Here is a 27,890-nt window from a genome sequence, read left to right on the forward strand (position 1 = left end):
CCATTGTGCATTTGGACGAGCTGTGCAAAATGCACCAGAGAATCTACCTATGTTTGCATCAAAGCATAATATTGACAGGGCATTATTTTTAACATCCTGCTTTTGAATATTGACTTAATATCTGGTTATCACTGTGCCTTAAGTTTCTTGTTTGTCTGAGGCTGAATTCAACTCAAAAAAAGAGAATATTTCATATTCTGAAAGAGGATGTGCTTTGATTTTGTCATGTTTGTTGTTTATGTCTGGTTAAAGTGAATCATTTTGCAAGAGTTTTGTTCATGAATATAATCATCAAAGCATCTGAGAGTTGCACGTGCCCCACACAGAATTTGGGGTTATTATATTATACTTTTCAACCTGCTCATTTCAATATTTGATTCCAGCTAATGGTAACTGAACAGTTCGTAGTACATCATACCTCATACTGAAAGTCTTCACATATTTATTATTGGAATTATTCATAAACTGGAGAAATGGGCAAAAAGGGAATTGGATTTATTAAAAGATTTTATATTATGTTACAATAGATACTATTTTTGATATTTATGGACCCACCCAGCTGCAGTCCCAATTTGAATCTGATTTTTAAAAATCTACAGTGGAACCTTAGAACGATTGCACAGAAACCTTCCAGCCTCTAAAGCTTGTCTTAAAATGTTAAAATATTAGTGGAAATATGCAAAAATAAAGTAAGCAATTACAAGAATTCAAAATTGATACTCCTTTTATACTGCTTTATATTTTAAGAAATGCCTTCTCCTTTCCAATCAGAAAAACTTGGTTACGTGATGATGCACTTTATCTACATCTACCAGTTATAATAATAATTTTACACTTAACTGTAATTGCTATGTCAGATTTTTTACTTAAAATAAGCTGTTCAAGAATTCTCTCTATCCAATGTGGCTTAGTTAGTTTGCTGAGAAGATATGGAAAATTCTGTTGTCTAATACATGTATACTGTAATGCATATAATGAGCCTACCGTAATATTAATATGCCCTTGAATATCCTGCTAAGATCATGCAAATAGTGACAGATTATATTATCTTTGTCTAACAGGAAGCCAGCCTGAAGAAACAAATCCACAAATTTAAACTTGAGCGCTGATGTGATCTGCAGTTGGTGCTCTAGAACAAAACTCTTATTCTCAAATATATTAAGCATCATTGTTCATATTATCATGTCATCAGTGCTAGTGCTGCACTGTAGCTTTTATCATCATCTGCATGTGAAGAGGAACAACAGTCAGGTGTGTTTCATTTATGACTCACAGTTTGAATCACTAGTTCTGACCTCATGTAAGTTCCAAGTAAATCGTTCAATGTTTTTCCTCTTTTATTTATCAGGTAATGAATGAAGGTTGATGAAAGTTCACAGAAATCAGTTACAAATTCACTGATTGTTTTTCATCCCAGATTACTTCGGTGTCTGAACATCACAGGCTGTTCTGTCTTTAATAATGTAGTTTTCTTTCTGCTAAAGTGCTGGGTTTAACCAATACATTTCAGAAACTGATAAATCAGTTTAGCATTTGATAAAGGGTGAGAATTTCTGATGAACCATATAACTGCTTATTGATGTTTAAAGATGAAGCCCAAAAGGCACCTGAGGTTTCCAGCATTCATGCAAGCACTGGTTGGATTAGGAGTATTTTAATCCCAGCAGTTATTTTCCTAATACCATTATAGTTTTGTTTCATCAGTCCAGGCCTCCTTGTAATCTTTTAAGATGGTGTTATCTGAAAAATTTCTGAAAGTAGTTAAACTTTTTTGCTTGTTTTCTTTGTCTCTGTCCAGTATATGACACTTTCAAAGATTTTTGTTTGTTTCCCAATTCTGAGTCAATAAGATATGAATTACTAAACTCAGTGGATAAATCTATGATGCATAAGGGACGTCTTGGTAAAGTATTCGTCTTTAGACATTCTTCTTAGACATAATTTGTTCCCCTTTCTGTAATTGTATCAATAAACAATAGTTTGACAGAGAAAAATGATTTTAATCCAGTAGTCATTCTGAGAGTGCTGTTGGATGAAAATCAGAGATAATCAACTGATGGTAATGCATATTTCTATTTCTGTGTTATATATATAGATATTAACCATGCAGACACATGCAAAGTGTCAATATATATAGGTTTTTGACCTCATAGTTTGTCCTTCTCTTTCTAATTTTTCAGCACAAAATAGACAAATTATTTGTTTGCAAACAGAGCGGATGCATGCACATCTTGACTGCAGCAAGAGCAGGGCAGCCTTTAAACTCTCACTAGTTGCCATGGTTGCCAGCATTTATCTCGCTGTTTTAACATTTGCTAGCATGTTGTTGGCATACTACAGCTGTTTATTACAGTTCTAGTGAGAAAAGAAGTTATTCTACCAAATTGAAATGAAAGAATGAGATTCATTTTAATGAACCATAAGCACTAAATGCAAATAAGTAGATAAATGATGAGAAAAATGGATTAAATATGAAATATTACCTACTAGCAATATTAAACAAATTTGTTCATGGTAAGATTATCAGCTCTCATTGAGGATATGTCAATTCCCTCTAAATAAGACAAACATATACATGGTGAGCAATAAGGGCACCAGAATAGGATTTAGCTAAAAATTTAGTTTTTATTTTATAAAAATGGAATTCATGTTTAGCATGCAAAGGACAAAAAATATATATTTCTTCCTAATTTGGTCACAATTGGAGGGAAAATGAAAATGTAGCTGCATCCATCAAGGCAGGTGACCAACTCAGCCTTGAAAAGTTAAAAATGAGCTTGCCTTCACATGCAAAGTGTCAATAGGTTACCATGCCAGTCACAAAGGCTGTACTGAAAATAATAGAAAAAATCTGAGGCAAAGCCTGGATACCTGAATACCTATTGGATAAAACCACTTTAGGAGATTACAACTGACTGTGTGAACAAAATTTGTAAGGAAATTAAAACATCTATCAGTCTTTTCCAATGAAAAATGAATCTGGAGGGTCTGAATTACCACATTGTCAAACCACTTACAGTCTAGTAACAGACATATTTTTTCTGTACACATGAATGTTTGCTTTCAGAAACCAGGAAAATGTCAAAGCTCTTATAAACATGAAGGCACTTGGATGTGATGAGAGGATGGTCTGGGCTGAAAACAGTGAACTTGTCTTTACATGCACCATTCATTAGACTCATGCTGCTGTACTGATGTTGCATTCCTCAATATGGCAGTCTTCATTAACACTAAGTTCCCTTCTTATCCCTTATTGTTACTATCGTCCCCTGTAGAAACCCTGTTAACTTGGCAGTGTTAAAACTGAACGAGCAGGGCCTGTTGGACAAATTGAAAAACAGATGGTGGTATGACATGGGAGAGTGCGGCATCGGGGGAGGGGACTCCAAGGTCAGATCACCGTAACCCTGACGGGTAACGACAGGCAATGGTACACCAGGGTAACCGGCAGAAAAGTACAGCTTCAGTAGCAAGCATGAAACCCTCTGGGAACAAATCAGAAAAACATGAATTCTACTCTCACGTTCTCTGATTGTTGGGGTATTTTCATAACTATTTCAAAAGTCAGCGGTTAATGACCAAAATATTTATGCTTCATATGTTTTGTTTTTTTTTAGGTTAGTAGGTTTTTGTACTCCACTATACACTGCCCAACTTTATGTGGCATACAATGATGCCTATGGAACAGTTCTAGCCATATAATTGAACATAATGCTGTAACCACATGTGCAGCTATGCTCTTATGTACAAACACACTTGTAGATTATCTGTGTTATGCAAGAATGTACCGGTAATTTTAATTTCAGTAAACTCTGCACTGAGTATAATGAGATTATCCTCAAAATTGTGGAAGCACTGTCATCATTTATTTACGACTCAGTAAAGAATATTATGCATGCTTGTTCATTTTTTATCTTGTATTTTTTTTTCTGTTTCTTATTATGTTTGTTTTATCTTTTTGTTATGGACCTTCTTATGAGTCTGGAATAAAGATATGATGATGATGATGATGATGATGATGATGATGATGATGATGATGATGATGATGATGATGATGATGATGATGATGATGATGATGTTTTAAGGATCATTTGAGGCCTAGCCATTCATCCTTAAATACAAACTCCTTGGACCTCATTGACATGTACATCTCACATTCACAAAGTTTCTCCCTCAGTTTAACCTTGGCTTTTCAGTGAGATGTGCAGTTATCACTACAGCCTTGTAAGATGGCTACGATGCTGTGTTTTGTACATTGTTGACTTGAAGCGATGAAGATGAACAGAAAAATATTAAATTATGGCATGAACATCTGTGCATTTTTTTTAGTTTTTGAGTGGCAAATAATCAAAATAGGGAAAACTGAATCTCCCAAACAGTTATGTTTGAAAACAAGCATTGACGATGTATAAAAGATGGGAATGCATGCAGAAGTCCAAGGAGTTACAAAGTTTACGCCACACAGGGAACCCAAATGAAGTAGTTGCCACTTTGTCCCCCCCCCACACACACACAAACCTTCTTTAAATCTTCTTCAAAGAACAAATATTTGTGCTGATTTGTGGAGCAAAAAAATTTGTCTTTGCCTCCTTAAAGATATTAATAAATGTTTTCCAGGGTCATAAAAAATGGTCAAACCAGACAGTCCATGTTTACAAAATCAAGCAAATTTGGTGTCAATCAACTGTGCTAATGCTTAGAAAATTATCAATCTTGTTTGATTTTATTAATGTGCCAGGGAGGCGGAGAGGGCAGGTTGATCTCTAATGAACTCTGGAAACATTTTATGTTTTATTAAAAAAATTATAATGGCACAAAAATAAATTTGTGCTGCACTGATTCAGCACAGTTGATTGACAACATTTTCTGTCTGATTTTGTAAATTACTGGACTGGATGGTTGACCTTTGATGACCTCTAAAGATGCTTAGTAACATCTTTAAAATGATAGCAGCACAAATGTTTGAAACCAATTTGTTTAATTGAAGAAGTGAAGAAACCCTTCAGGTCTATCAAGCAGTCAGATCCCATAATAGATTTTCAGTTTGAAGACATCCAGCTAACCAAAAATGTCACTGGATATCCCAGTTTGTAGTTATTTTAATTATTTAAAGATAACGAATTATTTAATTATTTTAAAAACTAAAGAATTTTGAGTTTTTCATAGTTCCTGGATGTTTCCCTGGAACAGAAGCTTCAATTGACTTTTTATAGAAGTTCAAACCATTAACTTAAAAAGTATATTTCTAGATGAAAACCAACTAACCAGTTGATCTGGCAAACTTATTGTTTTAAATACCCCTTTGATCAGTTGGTTTCTTGTTCTTGGACAGCTTCTACCCAGTAACCAAACAGCTTCACCTCTTGCAGTCTCTTTGGCCTTCATGACAGAAAACAGTATTTACGGATTATATTCACTTTGCTCATTGAAAAAAAGTTTCCCAGAGTGTTTTCAGCTGCTGTCGGTTACCCAAAGTGATATAGTAATACACATCTCGCACATAGGGAGTCAGGCCAAACTAAGCTAGATGGAGTATTAATGCATATCACTTTGATACAGTTTCCAATATTTTTTGTGTTGTTGTTTCTGTTTTCTGTTTGTTTTGTTTTCTTTCTGTTGTCGAGGTGTTATTTGTAATGTACTACAGCATCTGTACTGCTAATGGAATGTTTTGCTAAAATTGTTCTACAACCACCGCTGTTGCTGCAGCTGCGGCCAATGCAGTTGAACAATAACATAATATAACATGGATGTGCATAATGTTATTTATGTTATTTCCAATCCTACCCACTCCCCTTTCCTTGATTCTCTGAAGAATCCCAGTAAACCTAGCAGTACTGAAGCTCAATGAACAAGCCTTCTTAGACAAGTTGAAAAACAAGTGGTGGTATGACAAGGGGGAATGTGGACACAAGGACTCCGGGAGAAAGGTCAGTTCTTGAGGTGACATAGCCTGATACTATGGTCATGCATTGGTTTGCCCCAACATCCTCCCCACTTTCTCCTGCCCCTTTTCAAAATACCCCAGATCCACAGCAAGAACACTAAGGTAGTTCAATTCAGCTCTTTTTTTTTTTCTTTTTTTTATCTTTTCTTTACTTTTAAAGATAGATTTTTCCCTGTGGGATGACTAACATTAACTGTAGATTATAGTTAAAATGACAGGTGATCCCCATTTTACTACAACTTTCTTCTCATCCCAGCTCCTACATTTTGCACATTTTAATTTGAATCATTTTCCTGGGTAGCATGATTATGCACTGTACAACTACAATGATCTATAAAGATGAAAACCAGATTTATCAGGTATTTGGTTAATTTAGCAGAAATAAAAAAATAATTCATAGAAACGAACCCAGATCTTTAAAAAGTGTCAGTGCAGTTACATGTTTTGGATTCATTCTATGCAGAATGGTTCAAAGAAAAAAATTAAAGTTGAAAAAGGTATTACGATATTCTTATGATGTATAGATGACTTGGTTGAGATCAAAAGCTTTAATATAGGAGTTGGGGTGTCTCTAGTAGAATGGATTCACCTTTTAAAGGTTTAAAAGGTTTTCAGGTGAAAAGAGAGATAAATTTCATCTAATCAGAGCTGTGATGTGTTTTCTTAAAATATTTGACATCTTTAAATTGTAATAAGAGAATAAAAGTTTCGAATTTTAGGGTAAAAATATATCTTATTGGTGATCATTAAAGAGAAGGCAAGAAGCTGGTTAGCTTAGGTTAAATAATGTGGCAGCAGTTGACCAAGCTCTGAACTAAAGATAAAAAATAATTTCATTTAATTTAAAAGAAAACCAAACTGGCCATAACTGTGTAACTGTAGTGTTTTATTTATATACGAATGTCATATTAAAAGCTTTTACTGTGCTGCATGGTTAATGTTTTCACACTCTTCACACTCCAACACTACAAGAGTGTGAAAACATTAACCATACTGCAACATCATAATGTGATTTTTCTCTCCACACCAAAGATTCTTAGTAGAATGCTTTAAATTTGTAGTCAGCTAAACTTTGCTGTTAAAATTTGCACTAAAGAATCTCCGGCATTTTCGAGTCATTTCTCTGGCAGAATTTTTAAAACTCGATTGAACAAACAATGGTGACCGAGTTACTAAAAGCACAGGAACCATGTTGAATCACAAGAACCAATCTGTCATTGGCACACCATAGGTCGCCAATGACAACATTCCCATTTGCGCATTCATTAAATAATATGGACTGCTTTTTTTCTTTATAAATATCCAAAACATTTAGACCAATTGACCATTGTTAAATGTAAACTGATCAGAATATTTTTTAAAACATATTTTGGCATTTTAAAGACAAAGACAGATAGAAAATTGTGCCATTAATGCTCATTTGATGTTAGTGCTAAATAATTCAAATGAAGTGATACAAGAAAGCCACAACATCTCAAAGATTGATAAACCTGGGTTTTTGAGTTGCAACAATGCATGCAAACGGACAAATGAATTAAAAAAGCATGAAATATATTTTTGTTGTCCTGTCTACAAATACAGAAATGTCTTATGTTTCTAACTAATGTATTTCTGCCAATTGAAGATGGGAATTTTGAGGTTTTCAGGTTGTTTCTTATCTGAATTGCGTAACATTTTGCTTGTTCTTTGCAGCAAGCTTTAAATTGAGCTAACCAGCTTCATGTCTACTCTACTGATATTAAACTTCTCAACTTATCTAAACAAGCACCAGAATGGCAAATGTCTTGTTTAACTATAGTACATAGAGTTTAGGTTTACTGAATAATTTTATTTATGGAATCAGAATTCATCACTGCTGCTGATTGTTCTGGAGAACAGAAGAGGGAAATAATTATAGACCAGTACAAATGAGGATTCTGATGAGAGAAAGTTTGTTTTCTACATTTGTAATGTCACATTAATGCTAAATGATGAGAAAATTTGCCAAGATTAAACCTGTTTTGTCACCTTTTGTTCTACAGATAAGGTCTTTTCATGTCTCCAGATCAGATTTTTCCACTCAGCCCTCTTTCTGTTCTTCAGAATATTCAGCGGTCAGCACAGTTCAGTGGAAGCAGTCGCAGACACAAAGGCGGGCCGCTCTGCAGAGAAATGTGGCTTTTTACATCACTTTTTAACCCAAATCCTGCCTTCCTTTGTAGGCACATTTGAAGAATATTTTATGCTTCTGCTGGTGGCAAAAAACTTTCTTTAGGATGTGGAAAATACTTTTTGTTTCTTGCTTTGGGCGATGTTTAGTCATTTAGGATTTGACAAATAAAATCTGGCCTTGGAGGAAATTTTCAGATCAAAGCAAGATTTCCATTTTTACTCTTCCTGAATACATCAGATGTAAAAAGTCAGTTTCCAATCTGAAAATGTTTTTTTTTCTATTTTCCTCATTGATGTCTCAGCTTATGGCTGCTCTCCAGTAGTTATCAAATCCAATGACCACAGCTTTCCCTCTTCTCCTCTTCCTTCCCAGACACACTCCTTGATGTTTTTGTCTCCAATCTGTCATGAACCTCCTGTTTTGTTCTGAACTCTCTGAGTAACGGAGCGTGACTAACCTGGAGATGTTCATCAGTCTGTCAATGAGACAGCTTACTGTCATACTGAAGCTGCAGCAACAACACTGCCATTTGGCTTCTTACAAGAAAAGCCACATGGAGGCAGTAAAAAATGTCCAAAACTTTATTTTTATCCAGTAGAAATGTATCAATTCAGTTGAAGTCTGTTTTTATGTAACACCAGCCTAGAACAAATGTAATTTTATGGCACTTAAATTTAGAAAACAAGTTGAAATTATGTCAAGCATGCTATAACATCATCTATGATCACACTATCACATGTTTTTCATTTTGGTTAGTTTTAAAGTTAAACATTCAACACTGCAGTAAAAAAAAATCTTACCAAGTGCTTATAGTCTGGCTTTTGGTGCAAGTATTTTAGTACACTTGAAACATGACAAAAGTATTTCTTTCAAGAAATTTACAGCAAGATATAACAGCTTATTTTAAGTCAATTATTCCTTAATATTGATAAAAAGGTACTAATTCTTCTGGCAGATCTGGTCACTTATAATAAGACATTTTTTCCATGTTAGAATATAAGTGAAATAATTGATGGCACTCATACCTTTTCATCAATATTAAGAAATATTTAATCTTAAACAAGCTGCTATATCTTGCTGAAGTTCTTTGTAAATTAGTTCTGTCTCATTTCAAGTGTACATTTGCACAATTACTTTAAAATGCTTCTATCCCAAACCAGGCCTGAAGACACAAAGCTATTTTGCTAATGGCTAAAGACACAGGCTTTCTCCTCAGGTTTAAAGGTCTGAATTTTACACACAGCAAGTCGACACAAAGTGTAAGTACACAAAGAGACACAGTAGTTTGTCCTGTTAGTGTAAACAATGAGACTACTACTTTTTGAATGAAATAACACAAGTAGGTCCCACAATTTTCTGACATTACAGGGTCTGTTACTCCTAAACACAACATCTTGCAGGTGAATATAAATACAAATGCAGCTTAACCCTCCTGTTATGTTTGTTTCTGAGGTACAGCAATAATGTTCGTTGGTCAATTTGACCCAGAGAGTGTTAAATCATGCAATAGTGTAAGAAACAAAAAAATTTCTCCCAAACATTTTTGTATCTGATTATTAACTCCAATACTAACCATTTCAATCAATATTTGTGCAATGATGTTTTGTTGTTTTTCACAAATAAAGTATCAATGATGACAATTTACTTACTCATTTGGACATAAAAAATATAATTTCCGTTTTTTTATGTCAACTGAAAAAAACCTAGACACACAAAACAAAATAAACCAATAATTTCCTTAAAATTGATCTTTGGTAAAAATATATATATATATATTACACTTTTTTTTTCAATGGGTGATCTTTTTAATTAAACTTGAGACTCACATACTGTTTAGGGTCAAATTGACCTGCTGATTAAACTCAAGACAAATGAGTCAAGCAGAGCATATTTATCTTTTCTTCCACTTCTACTGAGTGTCCACTCAGTGTGAGTGGAGATTGTCCACGGGAACAGAAAAGATCCCCGTCAAAAGTTGTATGAACATCTGCTTTCTTGCAGTTTCCTAGGGAAGTAAAGAGAATAATGAGAAAGTGGATCCGTGTGCGTGCACGCGTGCATGTATGTGTGTGTGGTGAAATATGGTTCATAGCTGCAAGAAAACATGTAAAATTGGCCTTTTTTTAAAATCTTTTAGAATTTGACCCGAACAGTATCTTTGTATAAAGTAGACCCAGGGGTTGGTGCAAATGTGTAAAATGAATAAATTTTCAGTTTATATGTTGAGTGCATCTATTAAGACAAATAAAAAAAGTTCCATGCAAAAAAAAATACTATTTAAAAAAAAAAAAAAAATTAAACTTTAAAACGGGTCAATTTGACCCGAAACATAACAGGAGGGTTAAGTTAAATTTGTTACCCGATTAAAAACAAATCCACTTGGGAATACTCCCTGGCCAAGTCATATCACATGCAGTGGCCACAGTCAGTTGTCCTAGTTCAATCCTTCCATGTGCCACTAGTGCCACAAAATCCTTGCAAACTATCAAAGAACAGCTCTGAATTTAAGGACAAAGAGAACTAAATCGTTTTCAGATTGTTCACATTGTAAAAATCATCAGTTTCAAAATTTCCCACATAATCCAAGACATTCCTATGTGAACAAGCCAGTCTTCTTCAGCCTGGTATTAGTCTGACCTTAAGCTGTCTCTTCAGACTCTTCAGATGTTGACTGCAGAACAGATTCTATGATGGGTTCACAACATTTTCTATGAATAAAAATTAGGAGTTTTGTGTTTTTTGGTCTATGTTATGAAAGACTGCATGGTTGAGAGTCAGTGAAACTAAGAGATACATGTCATGAAGGTAATGACACAAAAATGAGATCTTGCGAAGAATATATGTTCCACTTTTTTACAGTATAAAGACTAAAATAATGTTTATTAATAAAATAGTTGGACTCATCCTCTGAGTCATAGTATAAAGGTCAATAATGTGTTTTCTATTATTTTAGAGAATGTTTCTTTTGCGTTTCTATTTTGTTAGATTTTTCTTCCTGCATGAGTTTGCATGTGACAAATATAAGACAGTGTATCATCAGAGGCAGTAATTTGATGTAACTAAGAGCAAATCCACTCTCACTAAATATGAGCTCACAAGCAATTCATCAACAGAGATATTACATATTTAGCTATTTTGTTTACAATTACAAGTGGTTCTTGTTAGATTCTCTTTTTGTGGTGGCATTAAAGTGCATATTTTTAGGCACAATTCAAAATAAAATGAGCACTTTAAAACAGGAAGAAGACTGAGGGAAGAATATATCAAATGAAGTTCTGAAACTAAATCAAAAATCCAGACCCAATATTCTTCTGTGACGATGATGATGATGATGATGATGATGATGATGATGATGATGATGATGATGATGATGAGGATGATGATGATGATGACCAGGCACTGTGAGGAAAACAATGGAAACAATCTAAATGTGAGGAAAAGTATTTGCTAAAATTATGTATTTGTACCATTGAGACAAGAAAGAAATGCTCCAACATTAAAATTGAAAGTTGGCACTAAGAAGGATAAAGATTTGGTTGACAACCAGACCTGAGATGGAAATAAAACTGATTTCATTCACAAGCAACTGCCATAAAAAGGAAGAATAAAAGTATCAGAGCACATGTGTGGTGGTTTTAGAAGTGGACTTGTGGTCTTATCAAAAGTCCGACAGAATATGTTGTAAACTGAGATATTGTGGGTTTGTTTGGATTTGTTTGAGAACACCATGTTGTGTCCTCAAACAAATGGTGTGTTTTTGCATAATATGATCAAACAGTGAGGCCCCACTAAGCTCCACCCTTAAACCTGGAGCAGGACAGGCAAGATTCAAGCAAGATATTTACACAAGAAGCATAAAATCTTAAATCTAGTAGGATAAAAGGTGGCACTCAGACATCGCTGCCAATTAGTGAATTCAGAAGTTTGAATCCCTCACATGTCCTATGTGACTTTGTGTTGCTTTGTGATGGACTGGCAACCTGTGCAGGCTGTACCCTGCCTCTTGCTGGAGAATATAAATATGAGCATGTTTGTTGGAAAACAATAAGAGCGCAGATTTGTGGGAGACCAGTTCAAAACCTCAGGGTGGAAACAAGAATTTTTTCTCTTAAATCGTGTTTGCTTAATATATGGATAAAACACTTTCTCAAAGTACTTCTGTGTAGTTATACATTTCTTTTAGTGGTCACCTGGTCACCTTCATTCCCAGTTTTGTAATCTTATAGACTGATAATAGTCCACTTGTGCCACCCGCTCCATCAGCCGGTGCAAGTTAAAGTGTTTATTGTACAAACCTTTTCATTTCAGGAGTTTATCTCTAATTTTAGAAATCAGTTTATTGTCAAATGACTGAATACTATAGTTTCCCCCAAAATAAATGGTAATAATTGTGGCAAACGATGAAAAATACAATAATATATTTCTTGTTGCTTTATACAGTTGTTATAGAATCACAGAAAAGTATAGATATATTCATAAAAATGGTCAGATTAGATTAAATAAAGTATATATTGCTGTTGGTGATCTGCATGATTTCTACCACAACAAACAAAAGTTACATTTCATTCATAATTTTAATACCATTTGGACTTCAATAGGAGCTGTTTCAATTCTAATTTATTGGAGTGTTGCCTCATTTCACAGCCTCTGAATGAAGAATGTGTCTTTCTTTTCGGATAAACCAGAAAGTTAACTGTTTGGTTATTCAATAAAACTTTATTGCGATCTCATGACCAGCAGCATCATGTCTGTTTACCTAACTCCACCACTCTGTAATGATAGGACAAGACAAGTGCGCTCAGTTTGAGTAATGTTGCTGGAGTATTCTACATTCTGATTGGTGGACTTGGGCTGGCCATGCTGGTGGCATTGGCTGAGTTCTGCTACAAGTCTCGGATCGAGTCCAGGAGGATGAAGGTGAGTCTTTAAACTACTGTATGTTGTCTGCTGACACCTGCACTACATTAATAATAAAAGACGATCATTTTCCAACAAGGACAACTCTACAGATAAACTCTCTGTAAAAATACAAGCAGAGACAATAAAAGATGGACATACAGGATTAAAATATAAATTATAAGGAAGCTGCTATTACATGAACCTCAGTTTTCAGATTGATCTTAATCTTTATATCAAGTCATTAACTACAACATAAGCTCCAGCTTCTCTTGTTATTGTTTAGGGGGACTTTTAATCGTTTTCTGTCTGAAAACTGCAGCTTAAGTGTTCCTCACCTTATGTATGTGAATTACTTTTTTCTTCTTAAAGTATTTTATGTTTGACTGGACCAATTCCCAAAGGTGGACCAAGCTGTTTGGACTTTGACAAGCTTAAAAATACTTTTTGGTCAATAATGTGTTTTCTATTATTTTAGAGAATGTTTCTTTTGCGTTTCTATTTTGTTAGATTTTTCTTCCTGCATGAGTTTGCATGTGACAAATATAAGACAGTGTATCATCAGAGGCAGTAATTTGATGTAACTAAGAGCAAATCCACTCTCACTAAATATGAGCTCACAAGCAATTCATCAACAGAGATATTACATATTTAGCTATTTTGTTTACAATTACAAGTGGTTCTTGTTAGATTCTCTTTTTGTGGTGGCATTAAAGTGCATATTTTTAGGCACAATTCAAAATAAAATGAGCACTTTAAAACAGGAAGAAAAATACTTTTGGCAAGTTGAGTTGACCAGCAAGCAACTCAACTTGCTTGCTGGTCTAGATCCTAAAATAGTTAACATCAGCATCTTGGGCAAGGATTTCTGAAACTATATCTAAACTAAAACAGATCTTAAAAAGAAGCAGTTAAATTTAAAAAGTACATTTGAGCAAAAACACTCCTTTATATGCACTGCAAAGACACAAAATCTTACCAATTAACTGACAGTTTCTAGTGCAAATATGTACTGGAACTAGTATGGTACTTTTTCATCATTATCAAAGGAATCGACTTCAAACAAGCTCCAAGACTGGTGACCTGTTTGTCCTGCCTCATGTGGATCAGAGCACAAACAATCATGAACACTGGCAACTATGGATAATTTAGAGAGATCAATTAATCTGACAGTCATCCTTTTGAACTGTGGGAGGAAGTCAGAGTACACAGAGAGAACCTAGGCCTGGAATTGAACCCAGGACCTTCTTGCTGCAAGACAACAGTGCTACCACATCACACAATCCTGAAATTTTAACAGGGTTGTCTGCACTTCTCAGCTCAATGTTTCTTATTTGGCTTTAGAAATACCTTAACTGAGCTCAAGTAGCAACAGTAAGTTAAGTCATAAAACATGTGCCTAGAACTTTAATAGCCATTTATGTCTTCAGAATAAGACTCTAGAGTATCTCCCTGCTCTCTATGCCTTTCCACTCTTAATCTGACTTTAAGTATGTTCATCCACCAAGAGATTTCATATTGTATGTTTTCACAGATAGAGCTTTATTTTTAGTTGTGAGCATCAGCTGCTGTTTTTCGGTATGTTGCCACAGGGCAGCAGCACCAAACATGACTTCCATTTCAAAGTGAATCAACTGAACTCTGCTCAGCTGCCACTCCAGCCTCCGACTCCTCATCACTGCTGCCGTCTGAGTGTGATGAAATTGCGGAGGACTCGTCACAGACTGCGTTATTTTATGCCAAGGCTTTGAAGAATGGCTCAGAAGAAACAATCAAGTCATTAGAAGCTAGTGTGACCTAAAACACTGTCTTTTACGTTGGACTTTTGTTATTCCCTTCTCATGTGTGTCTGAGCACAGAAGGACTTAAAGTGCTCTCTGAAGGCAGCGATGACACAACGTGGAAGATTTCATCAGTAAGAGCAGATGGAGGGGCTTTTAGACCAGATTTAGACAACAGTTTTATGCATAAGCAAGGAGTGCTGCACCTTTTATCAATACAGAGGATACATGTATCTTGCAAAATAATCACATTTTGTCATGCCAACCCCTCAGGGACAGCGCACAGAGCGGAGTCAATTCCTGGGACTATGAGAGGTGGTTAATTAAACCAAGATATTTGTTGTTGTTGTTTATCCGACAGTGAGAGTCATTGAAATCCAAACGTTTTGGACACAATCTCAACTTCTTACTACAATTTGAGTACTCAACACAAACTTGCCTTCTGATTTGACTATTGGTACATGAAATTGTAGGAAATGTGTTGATTGAGGCTCTAATTCAGTGATGTCTAAAGTGTGGGTTGGGATCATTTACGGCCCTCTGAATTATTTTGTGCAGCCCTCCAAACTTAAAGCTGCAGTAACTGCAACAAAAATATGTATTTTCCATATGTGTTAAAGTTGTCACAATGTTGTGACTGCAATTTGAGACAGATAATCTCTGAAAATGTCAAACTCCCTCACATTCTAATATTGCCATCTGAAGAAGTCCACCAGTAAAAACAACCAATCAGAGCCAAGGGGAGCATCTTAGGATTGACAATCACTTCCTGTGTACACTGCTAAATCTGCTAATAGCGGAAAAAAAAAACTTACCATTCCAGAAAAACTGTTTATCCACTGTTGTCAGTGATCATGCTAACCAACCTCGTGTGAACCAGAGTAGCAGAGAGCAAAGTGGGGTTGAGGGAGGTGATGTGAGTACAGGAGAGATTGACAGCGTTAAAACCCTGGGACAAGACAAAGGAGCTAAATGTGTTGCAGACATTCTGTCATATATTGCCATCGGATAATTATAATTTTAATATGTTAAGAACATATTTTTTTATAAAGGCTACATACTACAGCTTTAATTCTAGAAAGGAACAAATTTGGGCTAGAAGCACCGGTGGCTGATGCAAATGTACACTACTCCGTCGTTTAGGGTGACAATTTACTCACATAAATAAAATCTTCATGAAATAATTTTAAACCAGGTTCCTGCATTCATCTTAATTTTGGAGTTAGGGTTAGGGATAGGAATGCTCAAAAGCAAATCTCCATACACAATAAAGAAATAAAAACTCAAAAAATGTGTAAACTGTGATCTTGTCTTATACCTCACTATTGTGAAAGTACTTTTTAATGCTTTATATGCACGATTTTCCGATTTGTGAAGCACAGTGGCACAGTTGGTAGCACTGTTGCCTTGCAGACAGAAGGTCCTCAGTTCAAATCCAGGCTCAGTTTCTTTCTGCATTGAGTTTGGATGCTCTCCCTGTGCATGCTGGGTTCTTTCTGGGTACTTTGAGGGTTTTATTTAACCCTCCCACAGTCCATAAACACCACCATCATTGATTGATTTCAGTCAAGCAAATGCCTTACTGAAAAGAGACTTGTTTCTGTTTGGACTGTCAGTTTCCATCAAAATCAGCAGGGATGATTTGAATAAGAGACAGATGTCCTGTGGTACTTGGAGCACATACACCCTGGGTGTGTCAATAAAATGAAACCCTCTAGAAAAACAGAAAATTATGTTAACTGACTGACAGAAGAACTAAGCATAAGCTGCAGAAATGTAGAATGTGAACAGTTAAACTCCTGCTGCTGAGGTAAAAGCTGGAGGCAGATGTGAGAATTCTCACTGTGAGATTTAGCTTCTGTAAATGAATAAACCTGGGATTTATTTGCTCCAATCTGTGAGATGACTGGAAGCTTGATAGCAAAAAGCGAGGGCGTGCAAGCGCCTCAGAGGCTCCAGTCAGGATATTAACTCTGGATCCACATCATTAGTTTTATTGAGAGGTGACGCGCAGAGAGACATAGAGCTTCACACAGGGAAAAATGTTTAGAAAAACCTAAACACAGAAGAAAATGCCTTTAGTTTAGAAATAACCAGATTTTCATATGGGGAAAATAAATCACCAAGCCAGAGTGTGAATTGTACTGTTACAACTGGGGATCAACTTTTTTTTTCCTTTTTTTTTTTTTTTACAGAATAGAAGGTTACAAGGTTACAAGTGTTGAAAACCCCTTTGCAATGCAATCTAGTAATTCATTGGAGATGCATGTTAGCTCAAATAAAGTCGAAATGCTTGCTTTGGGAAGCAAGTTAAGACAGTGCCATGGAGTCTTAGCTCTTTCACTTTCTTTCCAAATGTTAATATTCGCTTCCCAAGATCCCTAAGAAACATTGAGTATTTTTTAGCAGTAAGTCCCAGCAATAAAGACGCTTAATGTATCCAGGGAATTGTGTGTAACAAATAGGATACGTTGGATGGTAAAACGTGACTTTATTTTGGTGGTAGGAGTTGAGTGAGGTTAGGGGTCAAGTTGGGTGGCAGGATGGAGTGTGTGTGGTTTATATGTGTGTTTTCAGGTATATGGCTCAACCTACCGCACACACAGTTGAGCCATCCCTTACAAAGCAAAGATATATTGCGGTATATTGGAAAATATAATGCAATACATATAAACAATGCATTCATACAGTTATGAGTGAAAATGAAAAATGGCTCATCTTATCCCATTCTCTCCTACCATGATCTTAGCTGGAATTCATTTTTCTTAATTTTGTTTTTGATTTTTCTCACAACTTTGCCTTACAGGAATTAATTGACGCAGCCATGATGACTACCAGCCTCAGAGGGATGGCAGGTGGAGTTGGGGGTGATGCAGTGGCAACAGGACGCGGGGGAGAGAACGGCCGCGTGGTGGCGCACGACTTCCCGAAGGCTGGAGCTCAGGGTTTACCCTGCATGAGCAAAGCAGCAGGGCGGGGACTGTCCTCCACGGGCATGTGACATAAACCCAGCTAGCTGATTGGATGCAATTCTCATGTCTTTTGAAAAGGGTTGACTGAGAGAAATAGACCTAAGTTAGCAGACAAGATGAGAAAAGTTGATCAAATAGGTAAACTGAGAAAGAATTATTTAATACAAGAAATATCAAACGGAAGTTCAGATGTAAACATGGAGAGTGTTACAAAGCAGGCAGACTAAAGGATGTTCATGTTACACTTAAATGGCCCAAATGCAGCCGAACTCTAATATACAGAGAGGACCTAAATACTCCACCTGAGCAGCAGAAAGCTCCTGAAGTCAGCTGGGCTCAACATCAACTGGAATTACTTTTTCTACAAACGCTGTCTTATACTGAACTCCTTGTCTTCTGCAATAACAGGATCTATTTTTTTTAAGCTTCATAATTGCTGAATTAGTGCACTGTTTTTTCTCGCTCTTTGATTCTTTTTTTCCCCTTCTCGTTCAGATTCAAAGGCATAGCTGTCTCAGATTCACATTAACACCACTCTTCTGGGGCTGAGATATTTGAGCATGTTTGAAATGTTTGTTTACTCTGAAACACAGACTGTGATGTAAAACCTGAAGAAAATGTTGATCTAAACAGATGGCTGTCTTGATGATAACATTGTTAAGCTGCAACACAGTTGTTAGATATTTGTACTGTGTAGTTTACTTGGATGAAGGTAAGCCAGATACAAAAATTTCTAAAGCCTGATTGTATTCATAACAAGACGTTGTTGGCCACGGTGAAATGAACGTTTGTGTTGAAAATTATACTAATGTGTAGTAATCTCATCCTGATAAGATAAAAAAACTGCAAAAAACTACAATATAAACAACACATGACATATTACACTGCATTTGTATTTCCTTTAATAGAACTAAACAGAAAGAAGCAGTGTACAGAGGGATTCACGGTCAATTCATCGACAGGAAGACCCATGTCTCCTGTGGCTGGAAAAAGTCCTTATCATCACAGTTCAACCATAATGCTTGACAGTTGTAATAATGTGAATTGAAATGTATGTTTGGTTTTCACCAAACATGATGCTGTGGATAATAGCCAAATCTATGATTTTTACTCATTTGTCCAAAGAACATTGTTGTGGAAGTTTTGTGGTTTATTGAGGTTACGTTAACACAGCAAGTGTTGATGCTCCATATTGATTTTTTGTTTATTTATTTATTTATTTATTTATTTATTTATTTATTTTTGCAGGAGTCTAATGGGGTTTCTTTTGCATGATCTACTGAACTGTACTACTGTACTACTGAATGACGCAACCACAATCAGGAAGGCCATTGCCTTCCTGTGCAATGGCCATTAGGCATTGCAGAGGCTCGCTCCCACTCAGCTGTAAAAAGCGCCTGAGTGGGAGCGAGCCTCGCCTTACAGACACAGTTTCCAAGCTTACAAGCTTCCGCCTCTCAGAGCAGCCTTCCCCGGCGACTTTCCCACTCAGATTAGCAAGCAGCAATTAGCAAACACCTGGTGGAACCACACATCTGCTGAGCTCATTGCGTCAACTGCTTTTCAGAGAAACGCTCCAATGAAGAATGTTAAAGGCTTAATAGAGGAGTAATGTGATAACTTCCTGAAGGTGGAGTGTTGGAAAGAGCATGAATGTCTTAAAGAGACAAAGGCCCAATTTCAATGCGTTAACTCACCATTTCTTTTAAGTGATATTTAAAATAAACAGCATTTTCGTAATTACTGAAGGTAACATCGTTAAAATAATTGGATTTGGTTTGCATTCACCTGCTACGTGACTAGCTGTTAAACTTGCAAATCAAAATTGCGCTTATAAAGAAAACTTTCATGCCAAAAATTTTAACTGGTTGACTCAGTGCTCTTTGGTTTTAATATTTTTCTAAGTGTTACACACTCCAATCTTCTCACTGTAGGAGTACTCTGGGAGTAGTCGTATAATCCTTCTCCAATCTTTAGCCACGAGTTACATCTTTATTGTGTTTGCTGATGTCTTTCCAATTTAACAGAGGAGTTTTAGTGAATTTAATGCACATTTGGCTGCTAAACTGAAGCAATAATGATGGACCTACTGCATCAGCAATTTGGCTAAAATGCTAAATATTGTGACAAAGAAAAATCAGATTTCCTCTTTTTGGTTATTTTACAATAAGGAGAAAAAATGATTTCTCATATATAAAACCTTCAGGTTGAATAAAGGCTTGCCAATTTTTTCTTTCTTTTGACTGATGAGACCGTGTCTTACCTTTACATTGTTGCAGTTAAAAGATTCTAATTTTGCACTACTGAATAGTGTGTTGGGTTTTTTTAGTCGGGCTGCTGTCAAACAAGAACTAAGCTGATTTATGTTTTATGTTTTAGGAGATAAGACAGTTAACCAATTACATGTATATGCAATTCACTCAAGCATAGAATGCAGAGCATTGAGACAGGCACCAGTAAAAATGAATGTCTTCTGTTTTAGTGCTGGATTTTAGTCATCAAAATGGTGAACAGATCACAAGTGAGATATTTTTAAACAAACAGAAAAGCAAAAAAAAATTAATTATTTAATCACGTTAAAATTGGATCATTACTTTTTTGAAGTACATGTTGTGAGGTTTATAATCAATTAGAATAAATTTTAAGACAAAGGTTATTACAGGATTGATTGGAATGTAGTAAAATGAAAATAAATCATGTATCAGAATTTATATGACTAACCTTTAACTTATCACAACATAATGTTTTCAGAAAGGGCCTGGCTGTTTCGGGGTGGGATGGGGGTGTATGAAGTTCTCCAGAATTTACCCACAAACTTATCATTGCAGCAGTATTAGTATTTTACTTCACTTTTAGATTGGAAGGTCAGAAATAAAATAATTACATTTATTTTCCTTGAATGATAGATAACCTGGGCTTCTCTGCATAATCTTCTTATTTATGAGTTAACATATTTTAATTTTGCCAATGTAATAAAAATGTTATCATCTGACTTTTTTGTGTTTTTAATTTTTCTTATATGATAATTAATTAATGGGGCTGCACAGTGGCGCAGTTGGTAGAGCTGTTGCCTTGCAGCAAGAAGGTCCTGGGTTCGATTCCCGGCCGGGGATCTTTCTGCATGGAGTTTGCATGTTCTCCCTGTGCATGCGTGGGTTCTCTCCGGGTTCTCCGGCTTCCTCCCACAGTCCAAAAACATGACTGTCAGGTTAATTGGTTTCTATAAATTCTCCCTAGGTGTGAGTGTGTGTGTGCATGGTTGTTTGTCTAGTATGTCTTTGTGTTGCCCTGCGACAGACTGGCGACCTGTCCAGGGTGTACCCCGCCTCTCGCCCGGGACGCAGCTGGAGATAGGCACCAGCAACCCTCCCGACCCCATTTAGGGAAGAAGGGTGTAAAGAAAATGGATGGATGGATGGATGATAATTAATGTTCATAGCTGGATGCTTCCACGACTCAAGTTTCCAATGTTTTACTTCATGTAGAATTTAACACGGTGTCTTCTTGTTCAGTTTTGGCTTGAAGACTTTTAAGTAAACCTGCCTCTCATGACCCAAAGGACCTAGATGGCTCACATCTGATAATTAACTCTAAGATGACTTAGGATTACCAGTACCTTATAGACCAATGTAAGTCAATGAAGGAGTCGGACTCACAGATTTTTACAGGAATTTAATCTGCAAAGAATAAAAGCATGGTAGAAGTTTTGTGAGTCATTTTACCAGCAAACCCTTAACTCTGAGATGTTAGTAAATAGGCAGTAGGGTTTTGTTATATGTCTGGATTTAAAAACATGTTCACTTTAAATGCAGACTTATGTCTGGAATTCACTGCAGACTAAATCTATTTGGCAGCAAAAAACTATTTTTCTTGTTGAGTGATTTTAAACACTGCTGGATCAACTTCAGTTGTGAAATTGATGTCATTGTTAGTAAACTTAAAGAGAAATCAGAGGCTTTTTCAATCGATCCTCGTCTACTAGAAAGTTTTAAATTGAAGATGTTTTGTCAGCAGATTTGTACTTCTCAACCGGTGTCCATGCCCATTGACTTTTATCTTTTCATCTTTTAATTTATTTCTTTGTCCTATCATCTCTGTCAATCCTCTTAATTTTCAGTTTCCTGAACATGCACTGTCTTCCCTCTCCTCTGGCCTTCCTCTCATGATTTTTATCATTGCGTCTTTGATTCTCTCTTTTTGCTATTCTCCAAACTCTTAGGATCTTTCGTTAAATGATTTGCGGTCCTTATGGGGACATGGCATCTTGCAGCACCTCATTACTTTCCCAGCTGCAAGGGGGACCCAAGACAGATGGAGCAGACAATTATTCCCCAGAAGGGCCCTGATTAAGAGTTTGTAGCCCATTACCGCTCGCCTCTTCAAAACTTCTGATAAAACATATTACAGGAGCTATAGGCTGCAGGGGCTAGGCGATGCTTGTCTCAGTTCAGACAAAAGTTTGAAGTCAGTGAATATGCTCCAGAGAAGACAAAGTTCTTGTTAGACTGTAATTACATTGTCTAAATCAAACCACGTAAAAATTTTAAAAGAAATAATTTTTATTTGTTCATTACTGATTTTTAATTTTTTAGTCTGAAGCAGAGTCACACACTTTTTAACTGAACAAATAATCCCCAATAATGTAATTAATGTATACTACCTTACCACAGATTATGCCTTTAAACTGTTATTTAAAGGCATAACAATTAAAATTTAAAATCAATTTTAATAGTGGACTATTATTAATTATTTTGCTTGTTTAGCTACAAGATGAACTAGGAAGGTCAACTTTCAGTTTGAAAAGTGAATGGAGAAATCAAGAGCTCTGTCTGGATTCTCAGTACAAAGTGGAGCCTTCAAGTACTTCACGTGAAAAGCCAAGTGAAAGCCAAATTTATTTATGCAGCATGTTTCAGCAATAAGGCAGTTCAAATTGCTTTACATCATAAAAACATCAGTCACAATTATGAAACAAGCAATAAACATTACATTTTGACAAATATCATCATCAAAATTATCAAGCAAATGCACATTAAAATATGTTGATCAAGGTTCCACTTATTACTTAATAAATGGCAGGTCTAAACCAGTGGGGGTTTAGTCTTGATTTAAAGAAACTCAGTGTTTCAGCTGTTTTTGTTTTTTTCTTATGAAAGTTTGTTCCAGATTAGAGGAGCAAAAAAGCTAAATTCTGCTTCTTCATCTTTGGTCCTGGTTCTGGGGATGCAAAACCTGAACTAGTTCTGGTTACACCTCTGTGTTAGATTTTTTCCATTCAGTACATTAATGTCCAATGATATTAAAAATGCAACAAATCTGGACCACAACCAACAGCTCATAACCAGACCTGATGTAATAGGAGTTTTATTTTTGATAGGATTAATTTAATAAACTATATAAATAGAGATCATTATACTAAGGACTGTGAGAATATATGTCTGTTTGTTTCCAGAACGTGTGCCTTTTAGTAATGTCCGCAGGACATTACTAAAAGCATGCCAAAGTGGACGGAGAGGCCAGTCACTCCTGGAGGGCTGGCCTGACAGAGAAACACCCAAAGGCTAACGGTCGAAGTTTGTGACCCAGAGAAACTGCGCATAAGACTTCACATGAAGATAGGACATTGCATTGTATAGAAAAGATAGATAAATGTGTGGGTTTGTTGTTTGCCCCTCCCCTAATTAGCAGCTGCTAATCTATGTAAACAGGGTTCTCAAATTACAATAAAAGGAGGAGAAGAAAGAGGGGACATCAGAACTGGTCCGGAGACAGAGAACTCTGTCCATGGGCAGAGTTCTCCATTCTGTTGTAAGAAATTTAACCGTCTCTCTGTGTTCATATTTTTGTCCAGCGAGAATGCCAGGTTATAGAACTGACAATTTTATCCTACAAACCCTGCACTTTAACTCACTAAATATGATTTAACCTCTGACTAAGTCAGTCAACTGTTATGACAAATCTGGACAAGCTTGTGTTAATAGCTTTTTGTGATTTGTCTTCACTATGTTGGCAGGAGAGAGATCCTCAAAGCAGGTCTGTCTAGTCTTGTAATTAACAAAAACATCCATCCATCCATTTTCTATTCACCCTTTGTCCCTAATGGGGTCGGGAGGGTTGCTGGTGCCTATCTCCAGCTACGTTCCGGGCGAGAGGCGGGGTACACTCTGGACAGGTCGCCAGTCTGTCGCAGTAACAAAAACATGACCATGTTATTGTTAATTACACAAGAAAATGTTACTGTTTGACAGAACTGATAAATGTAAATCCAGTAAAAACAAGTGACTGATTTGTAACACTCACGATGTGTTCACAGTTTATAAAACAGACAATAAGACCAGTGCCAAGTTCGGCTACGGGAGTAGAGAAATATGTAATATTAATAAGGTGAATCTATGAGAGGGAGACCAGGTTTATTGACCGAGTTTAAAATCAATCACTGATTATTGCTTATTTGCTGTGATGTATTTGTGAACAAAACCAATTCAAACACAAAGATTACACCATATTGTAGCCATGGTAAAAACTATCAAGATGATTCTTTAAACTGTACCTTTTTTTCCCTCAGCTGAATGCATTGAATAAAATGCAATATCAATGTCATTCTCTATAAATGATGCTACAGGTTTAGATCTATGGTCTGTGTTACAATTAAACCATTTCTAGGGGCCCCTGAGTGTCTGGAGGACCCTGGATATCTGGAGACCCCTGAATGCCCCCTACCAGCAGCTACTGAGGTTTCTTTGCCTTGATATCCCAGTCTTATAATTCTAGGTCTTAGAGGTGCTAACATCAAACTATTATATAGAGTTAACCCCTTTGAGCTGTTTGGATCTATAAATCAGTCTGCAGACAGGTTGTTCTAGAGCGGCGGTTTTCAAAGTGTGAGGCGCGCCTCCCCTGGGGGGCGCCAGAGCACTTCAGGGGAGGCGCGGTGCGAGGGAAAAAATAAACCGGAAAAGCTATCTGCTTGCTGTCTACTGATGTGAGAGAAACGTCTTTTACGCACACGATCAACTCTGTGGATTTAGGAAAAAGTTGGTACTGTGGGGTGCGCGTGTGGAGCGGGGATCAGTGGAAATGTTTCCCTCCTTAGATGATGTTTTGGCCAGTGATGTCAGTAACGTTACTGACGTCAGACCACTTTTTTCAGTAATGAGTAATCTAACGCGTTGCTATTTCAAATCCAGTAGTCAGACTACAGTTACTTATCAAAATCATTTTTGCGTTACTGCGTTACTATCTTCTTTTGTAATTTAATCGTATTTCCTCTACTCGTCTTGTCGAGTGACCGACGTCTCTATGCAACAGAAATGTAAACAATGGAGGGAGATGCGCATTTTGTCGGTGGAAAAACTGGAACTATTTTGAGTTTCTGTCGACAAGTCCGATTATTATAAGCGGCTTTGGGCTTCATTTTTTTAAAGTCGCTTGAAAATTTAACGAGTTGCTGGTTGCGCCTTTTTGGGCTCGTTTTTGAACGTGAAGTTACTCATTTGGGCTTGGAAATAAACAGAGACTCATAATAAATCCCAGAATTTGTCCGTCATTAACGTAGTCTTACTCCGTCTCTCCCTGTTCATCATTTCCCGGATGATCCGTCCCGCTGTGTCTTTGTTAATGTCAAGTTAATATATTACCTCTGAATGACGTCAAGCTTCACGTTGCGCTCCAGAAAACTGCAAACATCGAGACCAATATGAACAGCGCAATAAACGTGAAAACAGCCACGAATAAACGTGTCCGGAGTTGGCAATAATTATAATGTCAACTTAACGCCACTATAATTATTAATATTACTGTAAGTGTCACAAATATGTGCAACCATCTGAGCTGTGGAGCTGCAGGAGGAGCTCTGTGCGCTGCGACATCAAACTCAGGGCCATAACGCAGAATCTGGAGGCTGGGGGGAGGGGGGGTTTTAAAATCCTACTTAGAGTTTTCCAGACAACAGTAGACCACACAAATTACTCACGTTTTTTGTACAATCTCCTCTTCAGTTCAACCTTATCAGTGGAGACACATTGTTGATGTTACCATTATAAAATAGCTGATAATTAAGTATTGACAAAGCTCAATGTGATTTTCACAGGAGGTGGAGCGTTGTTGTCAGCAGCTGCTGAAAGTAACTAAAAGCTTACTTTTAATGTAACTTAGTTACTTGCAAGTCAAGTAGTCAGTAATCTAACTAAGTTACTTTTTCAAGGAGTAATCAGTAGTCCGATTAAAGTTACTTTTTCAAAGCGCGGCAGGCATTGTGCTCCTTGGAGGGGGGCTCACCCTTTCATACTTTGAAAACCCCTGTTCTAGAGGTTAAATAGATATTATTAGAGCTTAATTAGCGAAATGGCAGCAATTTTGCTTATTTCATAACTTTATAACCAGAGACCTTCTCTCCTCTGGTCTGTTAAACAGCTGCAGTCTCAGATCAACTCAGCCCTCCAGGACTGTCAGCAGCAGAAACAGAAACTTTATACCTGTTGGGGAAAATATAGACTAGATTTGCTTTGCATGTCCCCGCATGATGGCAATTATATAGTAGGATCCAATTAGATTCTTGATTAATATGGGTTGTTGCTATGTTGTACAGAGTTTTTGTTCAACGTGCCCCTTTTTTAAATTTGAGCCCCTGCCCCTCCATAGGTCTCTGCACGGCCCTGCACAGTTATAATACTCCGAACGCAGTCAGTAAAAAAGTGTTGAAAGCTCCTCCGATGAAAATGGAAAATGTTTCCAGTTACAGGTAGACTTTTTAGTAGTCTATTTTCTCTTATCTTTCTCTTTCACAGCACAACTCTTAACTTCTTCGTTCTCTCTGCTTCTTCGCTCTCTGCTTCTTTTTCAAGCGCCAGAGAACCCGGTTGGCTGGAGCAAGTCACATGGGCTACACATCATGTGACCCTTATTTTACTCCACATTGACCGTTTTAGCTGCTGACAAAATAAAACTCTGTTTTATACAGATTTTTAACCAACTAAAATATCATAACATGAAATAAAGCATTCTTAATGTTTTTAATTCTTACTTTTTATATTTTAAATTATTTTAACACCCAAAACTTTTGTTTTTTTTCCATGTCCCCATTTACAGTCAGAATCACCAAATAACAGTTGAAAGGTGGCTTTTCAATTAAAAATAACACCATGCCCTGAAGAAAATTACTACTCCTCCTTTTCCTCTCCTATCTGCCTGTGCGAGCAAATGTCTCTGCTTAAGGGCCAGGCATTTAAGAAGGCTTATGGAAACATTACACCCTCTCAATCTGAAATCTATGTCAGCTTCCAGTAGCTCCCCTCACAGTCTGCCTGCCGGGAAATAATGGTAACACTCCAATCAAAGCAAATCCTGGCCCCCTGCGGCTTTTAAATGGGAGGATTTTCCTCTATAAGTGGAGGTGAATGGGCCTCCTCCTACCTTTCATTAACTGATGGTGTGGAGTCGCACCAGACTGATAAAAATGTTCCTGCAATGTGAAGAGAGATTAATGTTAACTTCGTTTGGGTTGGAACAGAAACAAAAAAGGCAATTCTATTAAAAGTTACCCTGAAACAAAAACCTAAAAAATGTACTCAATCTTAAAAAATAGGAATTTATTGCATCTTATTTTATTCCAAAATTTGTGTGGATGGCAGGGAAATATACTGATATAAAATCAGTTGTAATCAGTCTTGTATTGGCTCAGATACAGTGAAAAAATAACTTGAAGGAGTAGAAAATCAAGCAGAAAGGACAGCTGGAGAAACTGGTTAGGGGGAAATTTTTAATAATGCAGTCTGTGGATGTCAGCAGACATTTTAAAGCCAATTCGTGCAACGTTTATGTCCATACATCAACCTGACATAAATCTTGCCTCATGATTTCAGTGCATTGATTAAGTTGGAATGGTGAGGAAATGTAGCCAATAAATGGCAATTCTGAGTAAGCTTCTAATGTCAAACTAGAAAATTCCTGAAGAAATTTAACTGGGGCCTGCCAAAGTGTGCCCGTCGGTTTGGACCCAACATTCTGATGCTAAAAATTAGCATCAATGCTAAAGAAAGCTGCAATGTAATCAATAGCATGTGGAGAATCACAAGAATGTTAAGTAAGCTAGACATGCAACATTCAGTCAGAGGCGGAGCTAGAGGGGGGGCCGGGGGGGCCAG

At 36.6% G+C, this 27,890-nt stretch overlaps 1 protein-coding gene across 8 annotated transcripts in view; it reads left to right on the plus strand.

The window, feature by feature from the left end:
• Positions 1 to 20,708, plus strand: part of LOC122845366 (glutamate receptor 1-like) — a 94,254-nt gene extending 73,546 nt beyond the window's left edge. Inside the window, exons 14-16 of one of the 8 annotated variants that reach the window (XM_044141605.1) lie at positions 3,276 to 3,390; positions 12,882 to 13,016; positions 17,583 to 20,708. In XM_044141605.1, the coding sequence (XP_043997540.1) occupies positions 3,276 to 3,390; positions 12,882 to 13,016; positions 17,583 to 17,777 (445 nt within the window). In that variant the 3' untranslated portion in view covers positions 17,778 to 20,708. Of the gene's footprint in view, positions 1 to 1,061; positions 5,931 to 8,471; positions 13,017 to 17,582 lie in introns of those variants that run through there. The other 7 variants (XM_044141604.1, XR_006373022.1, XR_006373021.1 and 4 more) reach the window with 7 other exon arrangements.
• Positions 20,709 to 27,890: the final 7,182 nt, after the last annotated feature.

This window comes from Gambusia affinis, linkage group LG15 (genome assembly GCF_019740435.1).
Source record: "Gambusia affinis linkage group LG15, SWU_Gaff_1.0, whole genome shotgun sequence".
Lineage (NCBI taxonomy): Eukaryota > Metazoa > Chordata > Actinopteri > Cyprinodontiformes > Poeciliidae > Gambusia > Gambusia affinis.